Here is a 19,590-nt window from a genome sequence, read left to right as displayed (position 1 = left end):
GTTCTAATGAACCATCTGGAAAGTGGGAGAGAAATCAAATATCATTAGAAAATGATAAATGAGGGTGGTTTCTTTAATAAGGATGAATCACAAAGGATCTCGAAAGGGTTGTTCAAAATGAAGGCTATCCACGCCACAAGGACTGAGTCATTACAGGCAAGGAGCACACCTATGGGAAGAGCCTCTTAAACCACCCTCCTGCAGGAAGAATGGTGAATGCAGTGATTTTTTTTTTTTTAAAGGGGGCTGAGGATGGGATGAAATATAAACTTGACACAAACATCTTGATGAAGTAGTATTTTGGTAATGTGTTGTGGTCAACATTACATCAAAAGCTTACTCCTTCACTCATCTTTTCTATAAAAACATTCCCCTTTGTTTCTGAGCAAAGAAAGAAAGGCTCATCATGAATAATCTTAAATTCAGGAGGAAGAATTGCTTGCATCTTTGTATATATAAGGAAAGAATTGGATAAACTGGCCCAGAGGAAGTCATTAACGGGGAATGAAGATACATTAGGGAAACAAACACTGCAGCCAGCAATAAAGAATAAACTATAGAAAGGCTGCCTCCTACACAGTCCTTCAGTGCATTCGGAGAAACTGTGCAGAGCTCAGCTGGTGAAACAGGACAAGGCATTGCCAGGGACAAAAGAAAAATATAGCTTCTTTGAGTAATGGTCTAGGAAGGTACATACTTTTTAATTAATATATTTAAATCACATTAAATAAATACATGATTTATATGGGCTTCTGCTGGTAGGTCTGTCAAACATGAAATCTGCTATTCTTTATAAAATAAATGTCTCAATAAACGTTTCATAAAATTTTAATTTTGAAGCTATAGAACGATGGTTCTCAAAATTTTTTATCTCAAAAATCCTTCTATGCTCCAAAAAATCATAACATTTTGCATCATTTGCAAACAATGATGATTGCAGATACCACTCACCCTTCCTTTACCTCACAGGTAATAACTGCCATGATTTTGGTGTTTATTATTACCATGTAATTTTTTCACACCTACCTACATATTTAACAAAAAAATACTGTTTGTGTGATTGTTGGGTGTGTGTGTGTGTGTGTGTGCGTTATTTTGAAAATCTATAAAAAGATATAGTTTTAATATCAATTTATTTTTCTCCCAATGTTGTATTAAAACCTCATCCATGTTGACATAGGTATTCTAGTGCTATAAAGTATTCAATGTACAGGTGTACATTGTTCTTTTACAAAAAAAAATGTAAGAATGCCAGATGATAGAGCATACGATTTTTTTTAAAAACTGGAAATCACAAAATACCTATACAAAGTGATGGCAACTATATACACTCCACTAGAAGGGTATAAGATTTACGGTTCTTCTAGATACTTGGTATTGTCAGGATTATTAATTTTTGCTAATCTAATGGGTTTGGAATAATATCTGGTCATTTTAATTTGCATTTTCTTGTTCACTGATAAAGCCGTTCCTTATTTATTGGCTAATCACGTGTCTCTTCCATCAATAGGCTGTTAATGCTTTTTGTTCATTTTTCTTTCTTTAAAAAAACTATACAATAAATCATTCATAAAAAGTATATAAATATACCATAGTTCAAGAATAATAAAAGCACATACATGTGTGCTCAGTACCGATATCCATTTTCAGAAAAGAGAACCATGCCAAAAACTCTGCAGCCCCTTCATGCTTGATTACAACAGCCTTACTGCTTTTCATGGAGGTAACTGAATTTTAAGTTATTCCCTTGCTTTCCCTAAGTTTTCCACGTATTCATGAACCCCTAAATAATACAATGGTTATTTTTCCCCATTTTTTAAACTTTATATAAATGCAATCATCCAGTGTAAGCTTCTGTAACTTTCTTTGCCTAATAGTATTTTCTATATGTATTCACGTTGATGTATATAATTGAGGCTTAGTCATTTTCACAGATACGGCACTCACATAACATTGTATAAATATACCACAATTTATTTATCTGTTCTACTCTTGGTAGAAACATGGGTTGTTCCAGATTTTGGCTAATACTAAGAGTCCTAGAAACATTCTCACCTATCTGCTAAAATAAGCACTTAAGAATGTATCCAAAGAATATATACATGGGAATGGAATTTCAGGTGTGGATTTTTATGCTCCCTAAGAGCATTCCCATGGCTCCACATATTGGTCAACACTTGGTATTTTCAGACATTTTTTCCCTATTGGATTCTTCTTTTCATACTAAGACATTTTTATTTGATCAACCCTAATCTTCTATTAGTTATATGCAAAGTAAATATTTCCATGAAGCCTATTGCTTGTCTTTTAACCTAATAAATGAAGTCTTTTATTAGGCAGAACTACCTTAGGGTAGTCAACTTTTTTTCTCATTAAGGATGTCTCCCATTAAGGATTTTTCTTAAGATATTCTATTATAACCCCAAAGTGATAATGATAGTCTGTTTCTTTTCTTCTTTAACTTTTAAAGACTTCCTTTTCACAAATGAATTGTGAATATATCCAAAACTGAATTTTGCATTTGGTGTTAGATACCAATTTTTTCCACATAGATAATTGTTTCGGCAATTCATGTAGATTCCTTACCTCTCTATTTATTTAACATCATTTCCATTTTATAATAAGATAATAAATTCCCAAATATAAGTAGAGTTCTTTCAGGGTTCTCTACTTGTGCTAATACTAAATTATCTTAATAATGAAAGGGCAAGGACTACGCCCTCCATCTTACCCTGGGTCCTCCATTTTTGGGCAGAGCCATGTGCTCAGCAAGGCTTCTTCCTGGAAGCCCCAAGCCTCTGCTAGCCACACCCAGGATTTCTCTGGACTAATCAATGATAATCAAGGGAAGTGCACGCCATCAATATGACCACATCCTGTGTAATGAGACACCAACTCGCGCCTGGCCATTCGGCGGGGCCCACAGTCCCCTCTCCTACCCTTACTCCACGCCCCTATAAAACTCCTCGTCCCATCAGGCTTCGCTCTCTCTGCCACTTGGCTTGCCGTTGTGTCGGTGAGTGTGGTGGACAGGGAACTCAAGCTAGCTTGAAATAACGGACTCTTTGCTTTTGCATCGGACTTGCTGGCTCCCTGGTGGGCCCTTGGGAATCTTGAAATCTGGGCATAACAAATAACAAGAGCATTATATTCTTGATGCCTGGGAAGGCATGTCCCCTTGCACTGGGGTGCTCTTTAAAATGGTTCTGGCTATCCATGAACTTGTCCTTCCTATGAATTTGCAGATCAGACCTTCAACTTCTCCAAAATACCCAGTGGACATTTTTACTAGATTTTCACTTGAATTTAAATTTATAGATTGACTTTAGGCAAACTGCTATATTCGGTACAGCTCTCCTTTTTTTCTTCTTCATTTATGCCTTTTAACAATATCTAATAATTTTATATATAAAGATATTGAACACCTGCAACAATTAGACATCAAAGTCTTAGTTGATACTATGGATTAAATCTTTATTATATTTTCTAATGAGTTATCAGTTGTGGTTAAGAAACATATTTATATTGTCTTTATACGCAACAACTTATTAGTTCAAATAATTGACCTGGATATTCTATTCAGTTTTCTAGGTAGACCATCATATCATCTACATATGAAGCACCTTCATCTCATGTTTTCCAATGCTAATAATTTCTATTTCTCTTTTGGTTTACTGCATAAACTACAACTGCCCACAGAATGATGAATAGACACAGTGATGGCAAGTAATGCTGAAATGTTGCTAATTTTGATAGAACTGTTTATAATGTTTCACCACAAATTATGATGTTTGCTTGTGGGTGTTTGACAAAATAATTTATAATGTTAAGGAAGTTCCCTTCTATTCCCAGTTTGCTAACAGATTTGTCATGAGCCATTAATGTAATCAAATGCTTTTTTAATGTCATAAAACATTAAATGGCATCAAATTACTCTTCTACATCTATTAAGGAGATCACATGCTTTATCTCCCTCTATCAATTAGTATCTATGGTACATATGTAAAAGTCTAAGCGATCAAACGACCAAATGACCAGTCCACTGGTCGCTATGACGTGCACTGACCATGAGAGGGCAGATGCTCGCACAGCCAACCTCCTGCAGCCAGCTGGCCCCAATCGGCCCCACCAACCTCCTGTGGCCCCTCACCCCAGCCAGCCAGCCAGCCCTGATCAGCCCTGAGCCCCAATCAGGGCAGGAGACAGTCCCAATCGGCCCCAGTCGCCGGCCAGGCCATGGATCACACCAGTGCACGAATTAATGCACTGGGCCTCCAGTGATATAATACAGGTATACCGCTATTGTGCCCTAACATATTAGGGCACAATACACCAAATGAATTAAATTTCTGCAAATATTTCATTTAATAATTATATATCTGTACCTTTAAAAGAATCTGTGTTCACAAAGATGAAGCTTCTAAAATGTTTTTTTTTATCGCTTCTCGGCCTTTTGGCTAAGATCAAGTGTAGTATCTGTTCTTATCAGTTTAAAATGTTTTTTACCGCCGAAACCGGTTTGGCTCAGTGGATAGAGCGTCGGCCTGCAGACTGAATGGTCCCAGGTGCGATTCCGGTCAAGGGCATGTACCTGGGTTGCGGGCATATCCCCAGTAGGAGATGTGTAGGAGGCAGCTGATCGATGTTTCTCTCTTATCGATGTTTCTAACTTTCTATCTCTCTCCCTTCCTCTCTGTAAAAAATCAATAAAATATATTTTTAAAAAATTGTTTTTTACCTACTTTGCATATTAACATGACTAGCCTCATAAAATGAACTTGACTGGTTTCTTTTTCTATTCTCTGAAACAGACTGTACAAGTCTTTCAGATTTTGTCAAAATTCAAATGTAAAATCAGCTCAGACTGATGGAAGAGAGGCTATTAATTCTAGATTTAATTGGGTTCTGCTTTCTAATGCATGCAGTTGTATGCTCTTATGCTTAATACTAGAGGCCCAGTGCACGAATTTGTGGACGGGTGGGGTCCAGCTGGCAGCCCTGATTGGGGCCAATCAGGCCAGGCAGGCTGAAGGGAGGGGACGCGGAAGGTTGGCCAGCTGGCCCTGCCCCTAATCAGGGTGATGAACTCCTTTATTTTTTTCTTGTCCGTGAAACTCTTTATCTGGCCTTCAATTCTAAATGAGCTTTGCTGGGTAGAGAAGGACGTGGCAAGAAATATTCAAAGTGATGAAGAGCAAGGACCTGCAGCCAGGGTGACCTTCCTTTTGAAAGGGCACAGCTGCTCTGGGGGCTGAGGGTTCGGTCTCCGTGAAATCCAAGTCAGTCTTTGCACTGGGTGAGTGGAATCACTGAGGCCTATTTGAGAGTCACCAAGGCTGGGAGCGTGATCTCAGAACAGCTAAAAACATGTTCGTGAAGGGATGTTATGGGTTCTCTCTCATCAAAAAGCCCACGTGTGTCTGTGCTACACCAACAGGGTTGCTTTAACACTGAACCCTCTATTCCCCAAGCCCAGCTGCCTCCAGGAGCTGATGGGAGGTTGAAAGTAGCTGCGTAGATGAGGTCAGTGCCAGGCGACCCGGCAGGTGTCAGCAGCGCCACTGTCTGAGCCCGGGGAAAGGAAGACAGGCTCTGACATCACCACCACAAGGAGGATTTGACAGCATCGGCAGCAGCTTCAGAGCTTGTTGCTATTTTGTTTTATTTTTTATCTCCTTTTCCCTTTAAACTTCACCAGGTTACTTGTGTTCGAGAAAATAGCAGCCTTTGCAGCCTCCTCAGTGGAGCACACACCTTCGATCTGGGTTCACATGCAGCCAGAGTCCTGTTTAGAAACACATGTGAGTCTTGCATTATTTGGGCTATTACCGATAAAGAGGGTTTTAGATTCTGGCACATAAATGTTTCCTACTTATCCATGAGGGCAGGAGGCCGAGCGCAGCCACAGGCACAGCCACAGTTCTTCACTCACTCTCAGGCCTCCATCCAAGGGCTGCGATGCAGGCGCTTCACACAGGGAGGGGGCTGGGGAGCAGGGTCGGGCAGCAAAGGCAGAACAAGGCAATCGCGGCCCTGCTTTCCCAGAGCATCTGTCTCAGTCCCTATCTTCCCTCTCTAGGTCTGCAGCATCTTCCTCTTGAGGCGGATTCAGGCGTCTGTGGGACATGATGCTTATCACACGCTGTTTCTCCGTGTGGGTGGGCAGCATGGGGTTCCTGAATCAAGCTTCCTTCGGTATTGTGGTGGTGGGGAGACAGCATGAAGGTGCCAACACAACCCATGTGGACTCCTCACTGGGCGTCTTCTGTATATCTTCTGTATACCTGGCGTGCATCTCCCCTCAGAAGGGTTGCCTACAGCTCAGCCACATGTTCCCTGTCTGTGACCAGCGGGGGGGGGGGGGGGGGGGGGAACATCGGAGGTGGGGCCAGCTTGGGGGTGCCGATTGGGCCCCGGATCAGGCTGGTTGGCTGCCTCAGTGCACATCATAGCCAATGGTCATTCCCTGTAATGGTCGCTGGGCTTTTATATATATAGATTTCCTGCCTCCTGGTTTTTGTCTTTTTAATCTTAATAGTTATCCTCCCCAAGAAGCCATGGATCATCTCATGACTGTTTGATACCTTCTTACATTCCTGGGCCCAGTTCCTATTCATCATACTTTTTTTTTGACTAACTGATCCCAATGTTTTCCTTCAATCCTTTTCTTTGGCCCTTTACTAGGAAATTTTCAAACAGATGCAAAAATAGAAAGGATAATGATTCCTCATGTACCTAACACCCAGATTCAATAATTAATAATTCATGACCAACCTCATCCCCAAATGCCTATTTCCATATTATTTTGAAAACTCCAGACATCTGAATATTACATTCACAGGTAGTTCAATATGTATCTCTAAAATAAAGTGACTTTATAAAAATAAAATACCATTATCAGACCTTTAAAAATGAAAATGAAAAAAAAGAACTACTTAAATTCAAATATTCACTTAGTGTTCAATTTCCAATGGTCTCAATTTTTTTTTCTTTAAAGATGTCTTATTTGGTGGGATCTACACATGGTGATTCTGTCCATACTTTTGGGTTTTTTTACAATTTATTTGAAGCAATGGAATCATTTATCCTGTAGAGCAGTGCTTCTCAAACTATGATGAAGGGACAGTTTTAGATTTCCAGTCTAGCTTGAACTGATACAGGTCCTACTGCACATACTAGTTCTACTAAACAGACTGAGCACATGCAACTTATCAGGAGCATTAAGAATACCTGGACCAGTTCATATGCTATTCAACAAAAGAAACCCATTAATAATATGCTTAAGTATGTTGGCTTAAACATTTCTAAACACTAAACATTGCTTACACATTTTTAAGTGCTTACTTTCGATTCTTCTATTTATTTCATTGTGCAGATCACCTCTTGGTTAGCAGTGCTATAAAATTTGCCAAAGGCTGGATTTTGCTTTATTACATTTCCATGGTGTAGTTTAACATGTTTCTTTGTCCTCTATACTTCCTATAAATTTGGTAGTTAGATCTAAATTTTAATCAGATTGAATTCTAAATTTCCTGGCAAGACTTTACAATTAGCATTCTATTTTTCTATCCAGAGATGTAAATCTGGCTGCCCCACTTTCTGTGAGTTAATGGTCATCAGTGAACACTTTATTACTAGTAGTTAATGTCAAAGCCTCTAGTAAATTTGGCTGTCCAAAGTTTGTTCCCTGAGAAACTCTAAGGAAGCTCTCCTCTTCCCAGGCCCACTGCTTTCCTCTGCTACCTCAGTTTCTGACACAAGGCAGATCTTCCAGCTGTCAGTTGTGAGTTCCCACCCATTTGGGAAGACCATAGGAAGCTCTGGTCGGGTGGCTCAGTTGGTTGGAGCATTGTCTTGTATACAGAAAGGTCGCAGGTTCAACTCGCAGTCAGGACACAAACCCAGGCTGTGGATTCGATTTCTAATCCAGGTGTGTGCAAAAGGCAACTAATTGATGTTTATCTCTCACATCAGTGTTTCATTCTCTCTCTCTCCCATGCTCTCTCTCTGTCAGGTAACGATTAAAAAAAATAGAGAGAAAGAAAAGAAAAGATCCTAGGAAGACCTTGTCACCCAGTTGTCTGATAGATTTTGCCTGTGGTTGGGGTTCTGCTATTCCAGAGGCTACATCTGTTTTGTAAGATTTGGGATTATTAAACTTTTACAGCCCACCTCACTTGTGCTTTTTTAGAACAGTGCTGCTTGCTTTTAGCATCTTAAATTGAACACTTAATTCATTACCTTATAGAGTTTTTAAAAGTTTTAGATAAATATATTTAAAATTAAATATACTGCAAGTCAATTTTTTTTTAAATATATTTTATTGATTTTTTTTACAGAGAGGAAGGGAGAGAGATAGAGAGTTAGAAACATCGATGAGAGAGAAACATCAATCAGCTGCCGCCTGCACACCCCTACTGGGGATGTGCCCGCAACCAAGGTACATGCCCTTGACCGGAATCGAACCCAGGACCCTTCAGTCCCCAGGCCAACACTCTATCCACTGAGCCAAACCGGTCAGGGCCACGTGTAAATTTTAACCACTAGGCCGTCCATGCTGCCTCCTGAGACAAAAACTAAATATACTGCAAGTACATTTTAAACTATATCCTATCCATTTTGCTTTATTAATGTTAACTGTGGTCATATGATTTAAATGGGGTCTACCAAATTTCTATGTAATAAAGTTTTCTATCTAATAAGGTTAGGTCAGACTTAGAACCAACACTTTCGTTATGGCCAGGAATTAAAAAACCACCACCCCTCTCTCCCCCACACCATTCTTGGATCTGAAGCATTACTTAGGTCATAAGCAGGTCCCGTTCACAAAGCAGCTCCATAAAAAGCAACAGAATACAGTAGAATGGGCAATGAACTGAGTTAAGTTTTAGCTCTGCAACCAATGGGTTGGGTAACCTTGGGCAAGTCATTGAATTTTCCAGAATTTCAGATTCCTCGTAGTTGAAGTGGAAATAATCTATCTCACAAGGTTATTATTAACAAGAGTAAACGAAACAATGAACATGGAAGTACTTTATTAAAGTATAACTTAGATACATACATATATATGAGTGTGTGTTTTTTTAAACTATAAGACAGAATGCACAGTAGCATCAGGTTACCTTAGCCATGCCGACTACCCACTAAGTTGGACTGGACCCAAAACAAATGTGGCACAAGATAAGAATTAGCTTCCTACTACTCTTCCTATTTCCCACCTTCTAAAGCAGCCTTGATTTTTCCCCCATTAAAATGCTAGTGTAAGTCCTGCAGCTTCCACTGTCACTTGCACGGCCTGCAGGCTTACAAATCAGAGCACTCCCCTTTTTTATTTCTCTAATGAGGTAGGCTTGGCTGAGTACCTGCCCATGGCCGTGACTTAGACATCATATTACTGGCATCACATCTCCTCTAGCGCATTAATTATAGGTGATGTTCTATCACTTGATCGTATTTCCCAGATTTTGATCTGTCTTTGTTAATTTCCTTTTCATTTCATAATAAATCTATATCCTTATTAATAGTTATTATTCCTGCCCTCACCAGTTTGGCTCAGTGGACAGAGCGTCGGCCTGTGGACTGAAGGGTCCCAGGTTTGATTCCCGTCAAGGGCATGTACCTTGGTTATGGGCACATCCCCAGTAGGGGGTGTGCAGGAGGCAGCTGATTGATATTTCTCTCACATGGATGTTTCTAACTCTCTATCCCTCTCCCTTCCTCTCAGTAAAAAATCAATAAAGCATATTTTTAAAAAATAGTTATTATTCCTAACTTAGAAAGCAGCAATTCTAAGCAGTAAGAATGTTAATCAAGGGGCTCTGAGACCAAGCTTGGATAGCCTTTTTGTATACTAGTAAAAGTAACCTGTTGTCATATTAGCAGAGATTCACATGAAATTGCACATCCTGAAGCAAACAGCTGTGTCCTACAACATGATGCTTAATACAACAGAGCAATGGTCACTATTAGCCTAAGGGTCTTACATTATTCCTTTTCATATCCAACAACCCATTTAGCTTGTGTGGGCAAGAGGGAGTTTTATGAAAATAATTATTCCTCTTGTTTCAATTAATGTGTTTGGAAGAAGTGCTAAGGTAGTAATAAAAATATTTCCTGTGTCTCATTTAATTCCATTTGTTTCTTAAGAAAAACAGATGGTTTAAAAATATATGAATAAAAGACAAATAGTATTGCAGATTTTTAGGAAATAGACTCAAGCTTTTAGGGATTTTCATAAATTGCAAAAAAAAAAGGAGAAAAAAAGAAAGGAAGATGTATACAATACACACAATACATTAAGATATATGCTAATAGCTGAAATAAGTTGGGTCTTTTGAGAATGATCAGAATATCAGATTTTCTGCCCTGGCTGGTTTGGCTCAGTGGATACAGCATTGGCCTGCCAACTGAAGAGTCCCAGGGGCACATGCCAGGGTTGCGGGCTCAATCCCCAGTAGGGGGCGTGCAGGAGGCAGCTGATCAATGATTCTCATCATTGATGTTTCTATCTCTCTTTCTTCTTCTCTGAAATCAATAAAAATATATTAAAAGAAAAAAAAAAGAGTATCAAATTTTCTCATCAAAACAGCTCAATGCATCCAAACATATACTTCAAGAGTAGCAACAATTAAGACATCTCACAAAGAAAACAATGTAAAGCGTCCACAATTGTAAAGCAGGGGAGGTTAAGGAAAGAACATGGGAACAAGAACAGTTTACAATCTAAACCAATAAATTGCCAGTCCCCTCTACGGTAGGATAAGAAATGTATTAAAGTAGCATAAGTTTACAACAGGTTTCAGTGCTGCATGTTTACCCACCTTGGATTGAGAGTAAATCTGAGCCACTGACTACTCATTCTTTAGAAGAAACTCAGAGAAAAGCAGATCAGTATTGAAAGGAAAAGGACAGACAAGAGAAAACAAAAGCCTACCAATATCTGTAGTTACACAACAAGCCAGTCAAAAAATGTTGAGGCCCAGCCTATACAAAGGATTTCATCAAGGTTGGGTGATTCACAATTGCAAAGAACAACTGTTCTGGTTTCATTGCGATAAACTGTAGTGACCTCAACAAGACTATGCATGCTTTCAACCATGAAAACTCTCAAGACTCACCTGGTGCTTGGAGAAGAGCCGCACGGCCTCCAACTGGTGGAAAACTGGGTAATGCTGGGAGTCGATCTGGTCACGCCTGTAAACATCACCCACCACCAGGAAGGCATCCAGCCCAGCATGCAACAGGTCCCACTGGTGCGCAGAGGTGTGCGCTCGGAGCATGTGAGTCCGATTCAGGTAATAGTTGTCTCCCTTCTTCCTGCTGGGGTGATCAGCTGGGATGAGCAAGCTGTCAAAGTTCTGCCAGGTCGTGACCACCGGAGAAAAGTTGTCATAGACTGAGAACAGCGGAGTCCCAAAGCGGCCCACATATTGCTTGTAGAAGTGCTCCTTCACCCTCTCCTTGATCAACCAAAGAGGGTGATGCTGCTGGTTGTGCAGATTTCTGCCAACTCTGGAGAGGACTTTCTGGGAGAGATTGCTGTAGTCATCCTGAGGGTAGGACTGGCCCAACAGCTCCACCACACCACCTAGAGCTCCTCGGGCAGCAGACTCTGAAGTAGCAGGCCTTGAGCCCAAGGCCGGATGCTGGTGGCCTCTGGAGACACTACTTGCCGTCCTCACCAGGTAGACACGCACGTGGGCAACTCTTCTGAGAGCTGAACAAACCATTGTGGAAACTTCTTTCATGGATTCTGGAAAGAACACACATACAAAGCACAAGTTAAGATTCACTCTGAGGAAAGTAAATGAGTCTTTCATGTTTCCCATAAGCTCCCCCACTGTCTCACCGACATCTTGGTTCCCTGCACTACCTCCTCCACGCAGACTGAAGATCCAGCTAAGAAAATCTGCCAACAGAGGCTTAATATTGACTGCTCTAAATCACAAGAATCTTGAACATCACTTTTAGATCCCTAATCTCTAGATGTCCACCTCTTGCCATTTAGATCCTTGGGATAAAGAAAATTTCCATTATCACATCATGTCATGTTCTGAACCAGTTGGGCTGAATCCAGACTTTAAATGTGACAAATTTCTTTTATTTTGACTACAATCTAGAACCAATAAACTTCAGATAGATCATCTAAAAGACAGAACTTAGTTGAACCCTACAAGAGTCTCACATTAAAGAAAGCACATGATTACATATACACCACTGAAGTACAGCAGAAGACATAACAGCCATCCTGCACATTTCTGCCTTTCTCCCTCATAACTACAAAGTTCTACTTACCTGAGACAGAGCATGACTTCTAGATTTTTTCAATATATTACAAAATGATATTAAAAACATTTTTGACATTTCAAATAAAATATACCACTGTAGGTGGTGGTTATTTTTAATGTTTTTAAAAATAAAAATGAAAAACAAGGAAAATCACACCAAGTGATAGACTATACTGAGGTACAGCTGAAATTATTTTTATAAATGCAAATCGTTCTTATTGTCACATCTGGTCATGTCATTTAAACAATACCATTGCAGCAACCCATCGATTACATTTTTGTTTTGTAAAGAAGCAAGTTTCAAATATGCACCCACAATAAGCCAGAAGCAGGAATAAACTTACTTGAGAAGGATTCAGAGCAGCCAGAAAGAGTATTGACCAGATCTTTTTTAAAAAAATGCCTAGAATTTAGTAAGAGCACCGAATTTTGGAGGTGAAAGTCACCCAGCGGTCATCTAATGTAGGCCAATCATGTCACAGAGGAGGTGACAAAGACCCAGCCACAGCTGACCAAACCCCAAGGTACTCAGAGAGAAAAGACAACATGAAAGGATTCTGAACCATTTAACAGAGCTTTCTATCCCCAGTGGTACAGAAGCAAGTTTTAAATTGACTCAGGGATCTCAGTTATAAAAATCTTTAGACGTGATATCCCTATGTGCATAAAAAATGTACCACAGACTTATATCACCCAAATCCATCTTCTACATTTTGGAATTTTTACCTATTGGGCTACTTTAAAGCATATAACTATGTGGTTATTTTATATCAAGGGCCTTACAATCATACCAAGAAAATACATAACTTCTGGATATTAAGCTGCATTGGGAGAGATTTATATTACTCCAAGTGACCATAAAAAGCATATCTAGTATGGACCCAGGCAGCACAGTTCATCCAATTCAAAAATGGAACTTAGAATATCTAGCTCCAAATAATATTAGAAGCTGTGCATAGCATCTCTGTCTGACACTGCTGTCATATGAGGAGGTTTCAAAGAAATCCAGGAACTCTCTCTGGATTTTTGCATTTATGTCACTATTTTATCAGGATTGTTTCAAAAAGTGTTTTTGGCTCAGCTTCAATGGAAATGGGTCTTCCCATCTCTAGTGCTCAGTGGCTTGTCAATGCAGAAGATAGGAATTTTAAATATGCATGTGCCACACCTTATACATGTTAGCAGTCAGACTGTTGTTAGCTACCCAGTTCAGGATCCTTGCCGAGACACAAGAAAGTATTTCTTCCAAAGGCAAATGCTGTTACACAAAGTTCACTAATCTTCTGGAAAAGGTATTTTTTGATGTACTTATTCATATACTAGAGGCCCGGTGCACAATATTCATGCACGGGGGAAGGGGGGGTTCCCTCAGCCCAGCCTGCATCCTCTCCAATTGGGTAACCCTTGTGGGATGTCCAACTGCCAGTTTAGGCCCGATCCCTGTTCTAAACCGGCAGTCAGACATCCCTCTTGCAATCTGGGATCACTGGCTCCTAACTGCTCACCTGCCTGCCTGCCTGATCACTCCCAACTGCCCTCCCCTGCCGGCCTGATCTCGTCCCCAACTGCCCTCCCCTCCTGGCCTTGTTACCCCCAACTGCCCTGCCCTGCTGGCCTGATCTCACCCCCAACTGCCCTCCCCTGCAGGGAGGCAGCGTCAGAAGCTCTGCCTCCTAGGCAGCCATTGGCTCTCCACAACACCCAGATTTGGTTCTGATTGGTTGGTGTCTATGCCAGTCAGCGTCACAAGCTCCACCTCCTAGGCAGCCATTGGTTCGTCACAGCACCCCCATTTGGTTCTGATTGGTCAGTTCCTATGTCAGTCAGCATCTCCGGGCCTATCTCTGGGTCTGATCAGAGAGGCAGGGCTGAACAGCAGCCCCCATGGAGGCCATGAGAGAAAGAAAAGCCCAGTTGCTGGGGAAGCTCAGAAAGAAAGAGGAAGAGAAAGAGAGAGGCAAGTACTGATCAACAACTGCCACTGAGGCTGTGGATCAGACCCTGCCTCTCTCTCTGGGTCTCAGCCCCCAGGGCAGTCAGTGCTGAGTTGCCAGGCTGCGGTGGGCCAGTCAATGCTGGGTTGCCACAGCAACCCAGCTCTGACTGAAGGACTTCCAGGTTGGTCAGCCTTCTGTCGTGATTGGTCGTTACAACTCTGGCCTTTAATATATTAGGATTACTGACTTCCCCTTCCTTCTCAGTTCCTAGCTCCTCACACATCCAAACCTACTTCTAGGTTCTGCTCCCATAGATGCGTCCCATCCCTAAGTTCTTTCTTTCTTCTCTTCACCCTACCTCTCCACTGTTGAAGAAAGTTTCATTTTCTTGTCCTCATTTTCAGACGTTTTATCTACCCACTCAGCCCCTGCATATATTCCTCTACTGCCATTTCTCCCCACCCAAAATAATTGGATTTTTTTATATTATCATCTTTTACAGAGAGAAAATAATGATATGATAGCTTTCCCACTTCCATCTGAAAAGTAAATTCCTTTCTTTTTGCCTTGGTCAAGTTTCTGTATAAAAACTAGTTTATCTGGAAAATACAGGAGACCCAAGAAGACAATACCAGCACCACCAGCTATCTTCTACTAGTAAAATGGTCTTCCATGCCATTCTTTCAACAGCTCTGTTAAGTGTTATTCTTACCATTTGACAAAAAAAAAAAAAAAAAAAAAAAAATCAAATAGATCTTGTAACTTGAAAAATCTCATACACCTACCCATGGACAAAGTTAAAAACTCTGGGTAATTCAAGTACTTCTCAATGAAAACAGGCCCACATACCCAAGGCCATTAAATTCAAATTACATCTTTTAAATTATCTATCCTAGCTTCCCTTATCTAAGCAATGTATTTTATACATCAATGCACTTTAAATACATAAATGAATAAATCAAATAAAACACATTAGCTTAGATGATAGAAATTAAATACCATTTAACTCAGGACCCGAAACATCCTGTTTTGTAAATAAAATTTTGTTGGAACCTAGCCATGCCCATTTGTTTACGTATTGTCTGTAAGGGCTTTTCCACCACAGAGTGAGAGCTGAATAGTTGCCACAGACAGCATAGCCCACAGGCCTAAAATATTTATGATCTTGTTCTTCACAGAAAAGGTTTGCTGAGCCCTGTTTTAGCTTTATAGTTACCTTTTGTGTGTGTGTCTAATGAGAGTGCCTGAAATCTACTCTCTTAGTAAATATCCTTTATTAATGCAGTATTATCAAGTATAGTCCTCTAAAAAGTTCTCCACACTATTAAGCATATCTTCCTACTCACAAACATATGTAGTAGATTATAGAGCCACTAAAAGTTATAATAGTACAAATGTGGATACTAAATGTTGTAACACTGGTAGAGAAGAGACAGTGAGACCAGTAGTGAGAAGAACTGATACAACAGATGAGCAAAAGATCACACTTAGCAGAAACATCCACGTGGATGTGATGCAAAGCCAGCCAGTTAGGCTCCGTGTATTATCCTTGAACACATTAATTGACCTTTCTGGCCCTCAAGTTTCTCCTATATAAAATAAAGATAGTAATACCTACCTCATAGTACAAGGATTAAACTTTATCCTGTTCTTAATGCATTTAACTTATTGCCCAATTGAGGGACTAAATTTTAATTGTATTTAATTTTACTTAATTTTAATTTAATTTGCTACATGTGACTAGGCGCTACCATATTAGACAGGGCAGATCTAGACTTTCATATAAGAAAAATAGGTATACCCCAAACAATCAAAACTAATTCCTGAGATTATATATACCACAATGACTAGAACTAGTAAAACAACAACTAAATGTTTGTCAGAATACATTTTCTAAATGTTTAAAAAGTCTTTCCTTTAGACCTTCCTCAGTCTTGTGTGTAAAGGAGAAACAAAGCAGCGAATAGACTCTATGACTCTGGTAATTTCTCTTAAGTGCAATTAGCTTACTTGAAAGGGCGATGGTAAGCAAACATGACCCACATATAGACACAACCTTAGAAAAGATCAGGCACACTCCATTAACCTCCAGATGCAGTACTTATAAACAGTTTCTACCAAAAAATTTAAACTTGACTCAGTCAACAAACAATTTACACATTTTACATGTAATGGGGAGGAAATAGCCAACTTCCATTAACTTCCATATATATATATATGCATATATATGTATATATATATATACACACATATATACATATATATACATATATATATATACACACACACACACACACACACACACACACACATATATATATATAAGCAGGTATATATATATACATATATATACACACACACACACACACACACACACATATATATATATAAGCAGGTATATATATATACATATATATACACACACACACACACACACACACACACATATATATAACCCTATTATGCAAATAGACCAAACGGCAGAACAACTAAACAACCGGTCGCTATGACGTGTGCTGACCACCAGGGAGCACATGCAGAACATGACAGGCATCAGCAGCAGGTGGCAGAGCGCAGAACATGGTGGGCGTTGGCTGCAGCGGGATAGGGGAGCAGGTGAGCGGGGGCACCAGACCAAGGCAGAGCAATGGTCGCTGTCATCGGGGCGAGCCACTGGTAGTTACTGAAAATTCTTTGCTCCCGCGCACCGCCGTCCCACCCAGCACTTGCACCTGCTGCCAGCACCAGCCCCCCTCACACCCACTGCCAGCGCCAGAGCTGCTGCTTGCACCCACTGCTGGTGCCCAGCACCAGTCAGCGGGTGCAAGCATTGGCTGCCGGCCCTATCTCCCCTGAGGTCTTCTCCACCTTAGGGGCAATCAGGGCAGCAGTCACCGCTTGCACCTGCTGACAGTGCCAGCCCTGCTCGCACCCGCTGCTGGCACCAGCTCCAATCGTTCCGTGCCATCAGCGCATGGGAGCGGCAGTGGCGGGAGCGGGGCTGCTGGCAGACAGGGGACAGGGGACCGAGACCCACCCCTGTGCCCATCTCAGCCTCATGGCTCAGTTCCTTTCAAGGTGCACGAATTCATGCACTGGACTGCTAGTTTATTCATAAAAGAGCAAGGTAAGAGACAGTTCCTTATATTACTGATGGGAGTGTTACTGGTGCAACCTTTCTAGAAAGCAATTCAGCACTATCAAGAGACTTAAAACTGTTCATACCCTTTGACAGGGTAATTACCCTTCTAGGAATTTATCACAAAAAAATTACGTAAAAGAAGAAAGAAGTTAAACACAGGAAGTTTCATTACAGTATGACTTATAATAGAAAGAAATCACAAATAACACAAACATTCCTAACAAAGGAATGATTAAGTAAATTATAGAACCATAAAAAAGTATGCATTCATCACGTGTGATTGCAAAGAGTTTTAATACTATAACTGTATACTTATAAAGCAATAAATAGTATATAAAATTAGTATGTATGACATGATCTTTACTATATAAGTATATATCTACCTATAAATACATGCATACTATATTCAGAAACCCTAGGAAGAACTATGTAAGATTTAATAGCTATTATCCCTGGTCTTTATTTTCTATTTTATACCTTTATATATTTAAAAATAGATATCTATTACATTTTAAATTAAACTTTTATTTTAAAATAATTGAGTTATTGTTATAAGAAAAAGTTACTTAAAAATTATCTGCCCAGTTGAGCTCTAGTCAATTTTATAGTCTGTATTAAACACACTTATAATTACATCAAGAATAAATGCCAGTATAAATATACATTGCTGTAGCTAGTTTAATTGTATTCAGTGAGGAGCTAAATAATTATCCTATATAATAAACCCTAATAATGCAAATTGACCGAACAGCAGAACCAGTTGCTATGATGCGCATTGACCACCAGGGGGCAGATACTCAATGAAGGAGCTACCCCCTACCGTTGAGTGTCTGCCCCCAAGAGGGAGGCGACGGACAGCGGCGATGGGGGGCCGGGTGCCAGTGAGGGGTCCCCCCGATCACCCCGCCTGCTGGTTGCCCCATAGATGGCCCTGATCACTGGCCAGGCTTAGGGACCCTACCCTATATATTGGGAACAGTCTTTTAGATTTACAAATTAAAACCTGGCAAGGCTACTCTAACACTGAAAAAACAGGATGATGAAGCGATGACATGCATGGACTCTGGCTTGCACATTTTGTGGTCAGCCCTGATTCTTACACTTATAACTGTGTGACAAAGCCAATTACTTAACTTCTCTGTTTCAGTTTTTCTACCCATAAGATGAGGAAAATGATACTACTGCTCAGAAGGATCATGTTATGTACTACTTTTTATAATCAGGGCAAAAAAAATGTAGCTGCCCATACAAAAGCAAGATGCCTTTCACCTCTATGGAAAGTATGGTCACTGGTACATGCAGTATCCCAGATTGCGAGAGGGATGTCCGACTGCCAGTTTAGGCTCGACATCCCCCAAGGGGTCCCAGATTGCAAGAGGACACAGGCCGGGCTGAGGGACTCACAGCAGGTGTTCATGCATCTCTTGCACCAGGCCTCTAGTTTTATATAACAATAAAGGTGGAATGCTTGGCATATAAAAAATTTCTTTGCCTTTCCAATTTTATTGCCCTAGCTATAAATCAACTATACTAAATATAATGCCAATCACTCAATAATTTTCCCAAGATAGTCACATTTTCTAGGAAATTGATAATTATCAGATCCTATACCCATTGTTTTTCAATGTTTATCAATTATACACCTTAATGAAGTTCAAACACATGTAAAAATTAAAATTTTACATTGTATTTTAAATTTTTTTCCTTATTTCTAAGGAAATAAAACTTAGTTCAAATTAAGTTGAACTAAGCTAAAATCTATGCTACATATGCAACTCATTGTAGAGGGCTGCCAGAGGATCTCAGAAAAGTAAGGTAGTATTGTTATACATCTGGTAATAATCAGTTTCACTCTGGACACCTAACGATGGGCCTGAAACGTTATTCTCAAATCTTGGCAGCACTTATACCTGGCTTGCTGCTGCCTGCTGTCTCTTTAACATGGGTTTTTGTCTAAGTAGGTTCTCCTCGATTGAGTCACCCTTGCTTACTGTTATCACTATACACTCACTGTTGAAGGTCAGGAGTTAATTGTTGACACATTTTTCACTACCATGCTTTTATGGGAATTTTTCACCAGCTCTGATATGTGTTTTCTAACACCACCAAGCAATTATCAGCAGACACCAGATAGATGACCTAAAATTTAATTCAATTCTGCACCATCTACCTAAAGACAGCAGATTGGGAATCCACAGGTTAAGGGCTTAGTCCAGGAGACTGT

General features: G+C 40.2%; 1 protein-coding gene across 3 annotated transcripts in view; it reads right to left on the bottom strand.

Moving 5' to 3' along the window:
• FARS2 (phenylalanyl-tRNA synthetase 2, mitochondrial) overlaps positions 1-19,590 on the bottom strand; it is a 581,172-nt gene that overhangs the window by 432,919 nt on the left and 128,663 nt on the right. For all 3 annotated transcript variants that reach the window (XM_081086224.1, XM_081086225.1, XM_081086226.1), the window contains exon 2: positions 11,118-11,752. In XM_081086224.1, coding sequence (XP_080942350.1) covers positions 11,118-11,747 — 630 coding nt within the window. In that variant the 5' untranslated portion in view covers positions 11,748-11,752. The remainder of the gene's footprint in view (positions 1-11,117; positions 11,753-19,590) is intronic.

This window comes from Myotis nattereri (genome assembly GCF_964212035.1).
Source record: "Myotis nattereri genome assembly, chromosome: 3".
NCBI classification, from domain to species: domain Eukaryota; kingdom Metazoa; phylum Chordata; class Mammalia; order Chiroptera; family Vespertilionidae; genus Myotis; species Myotis nattereri.
This window is presented reverse-complemented; position numbering and strand designations above follow the sequence as displayed.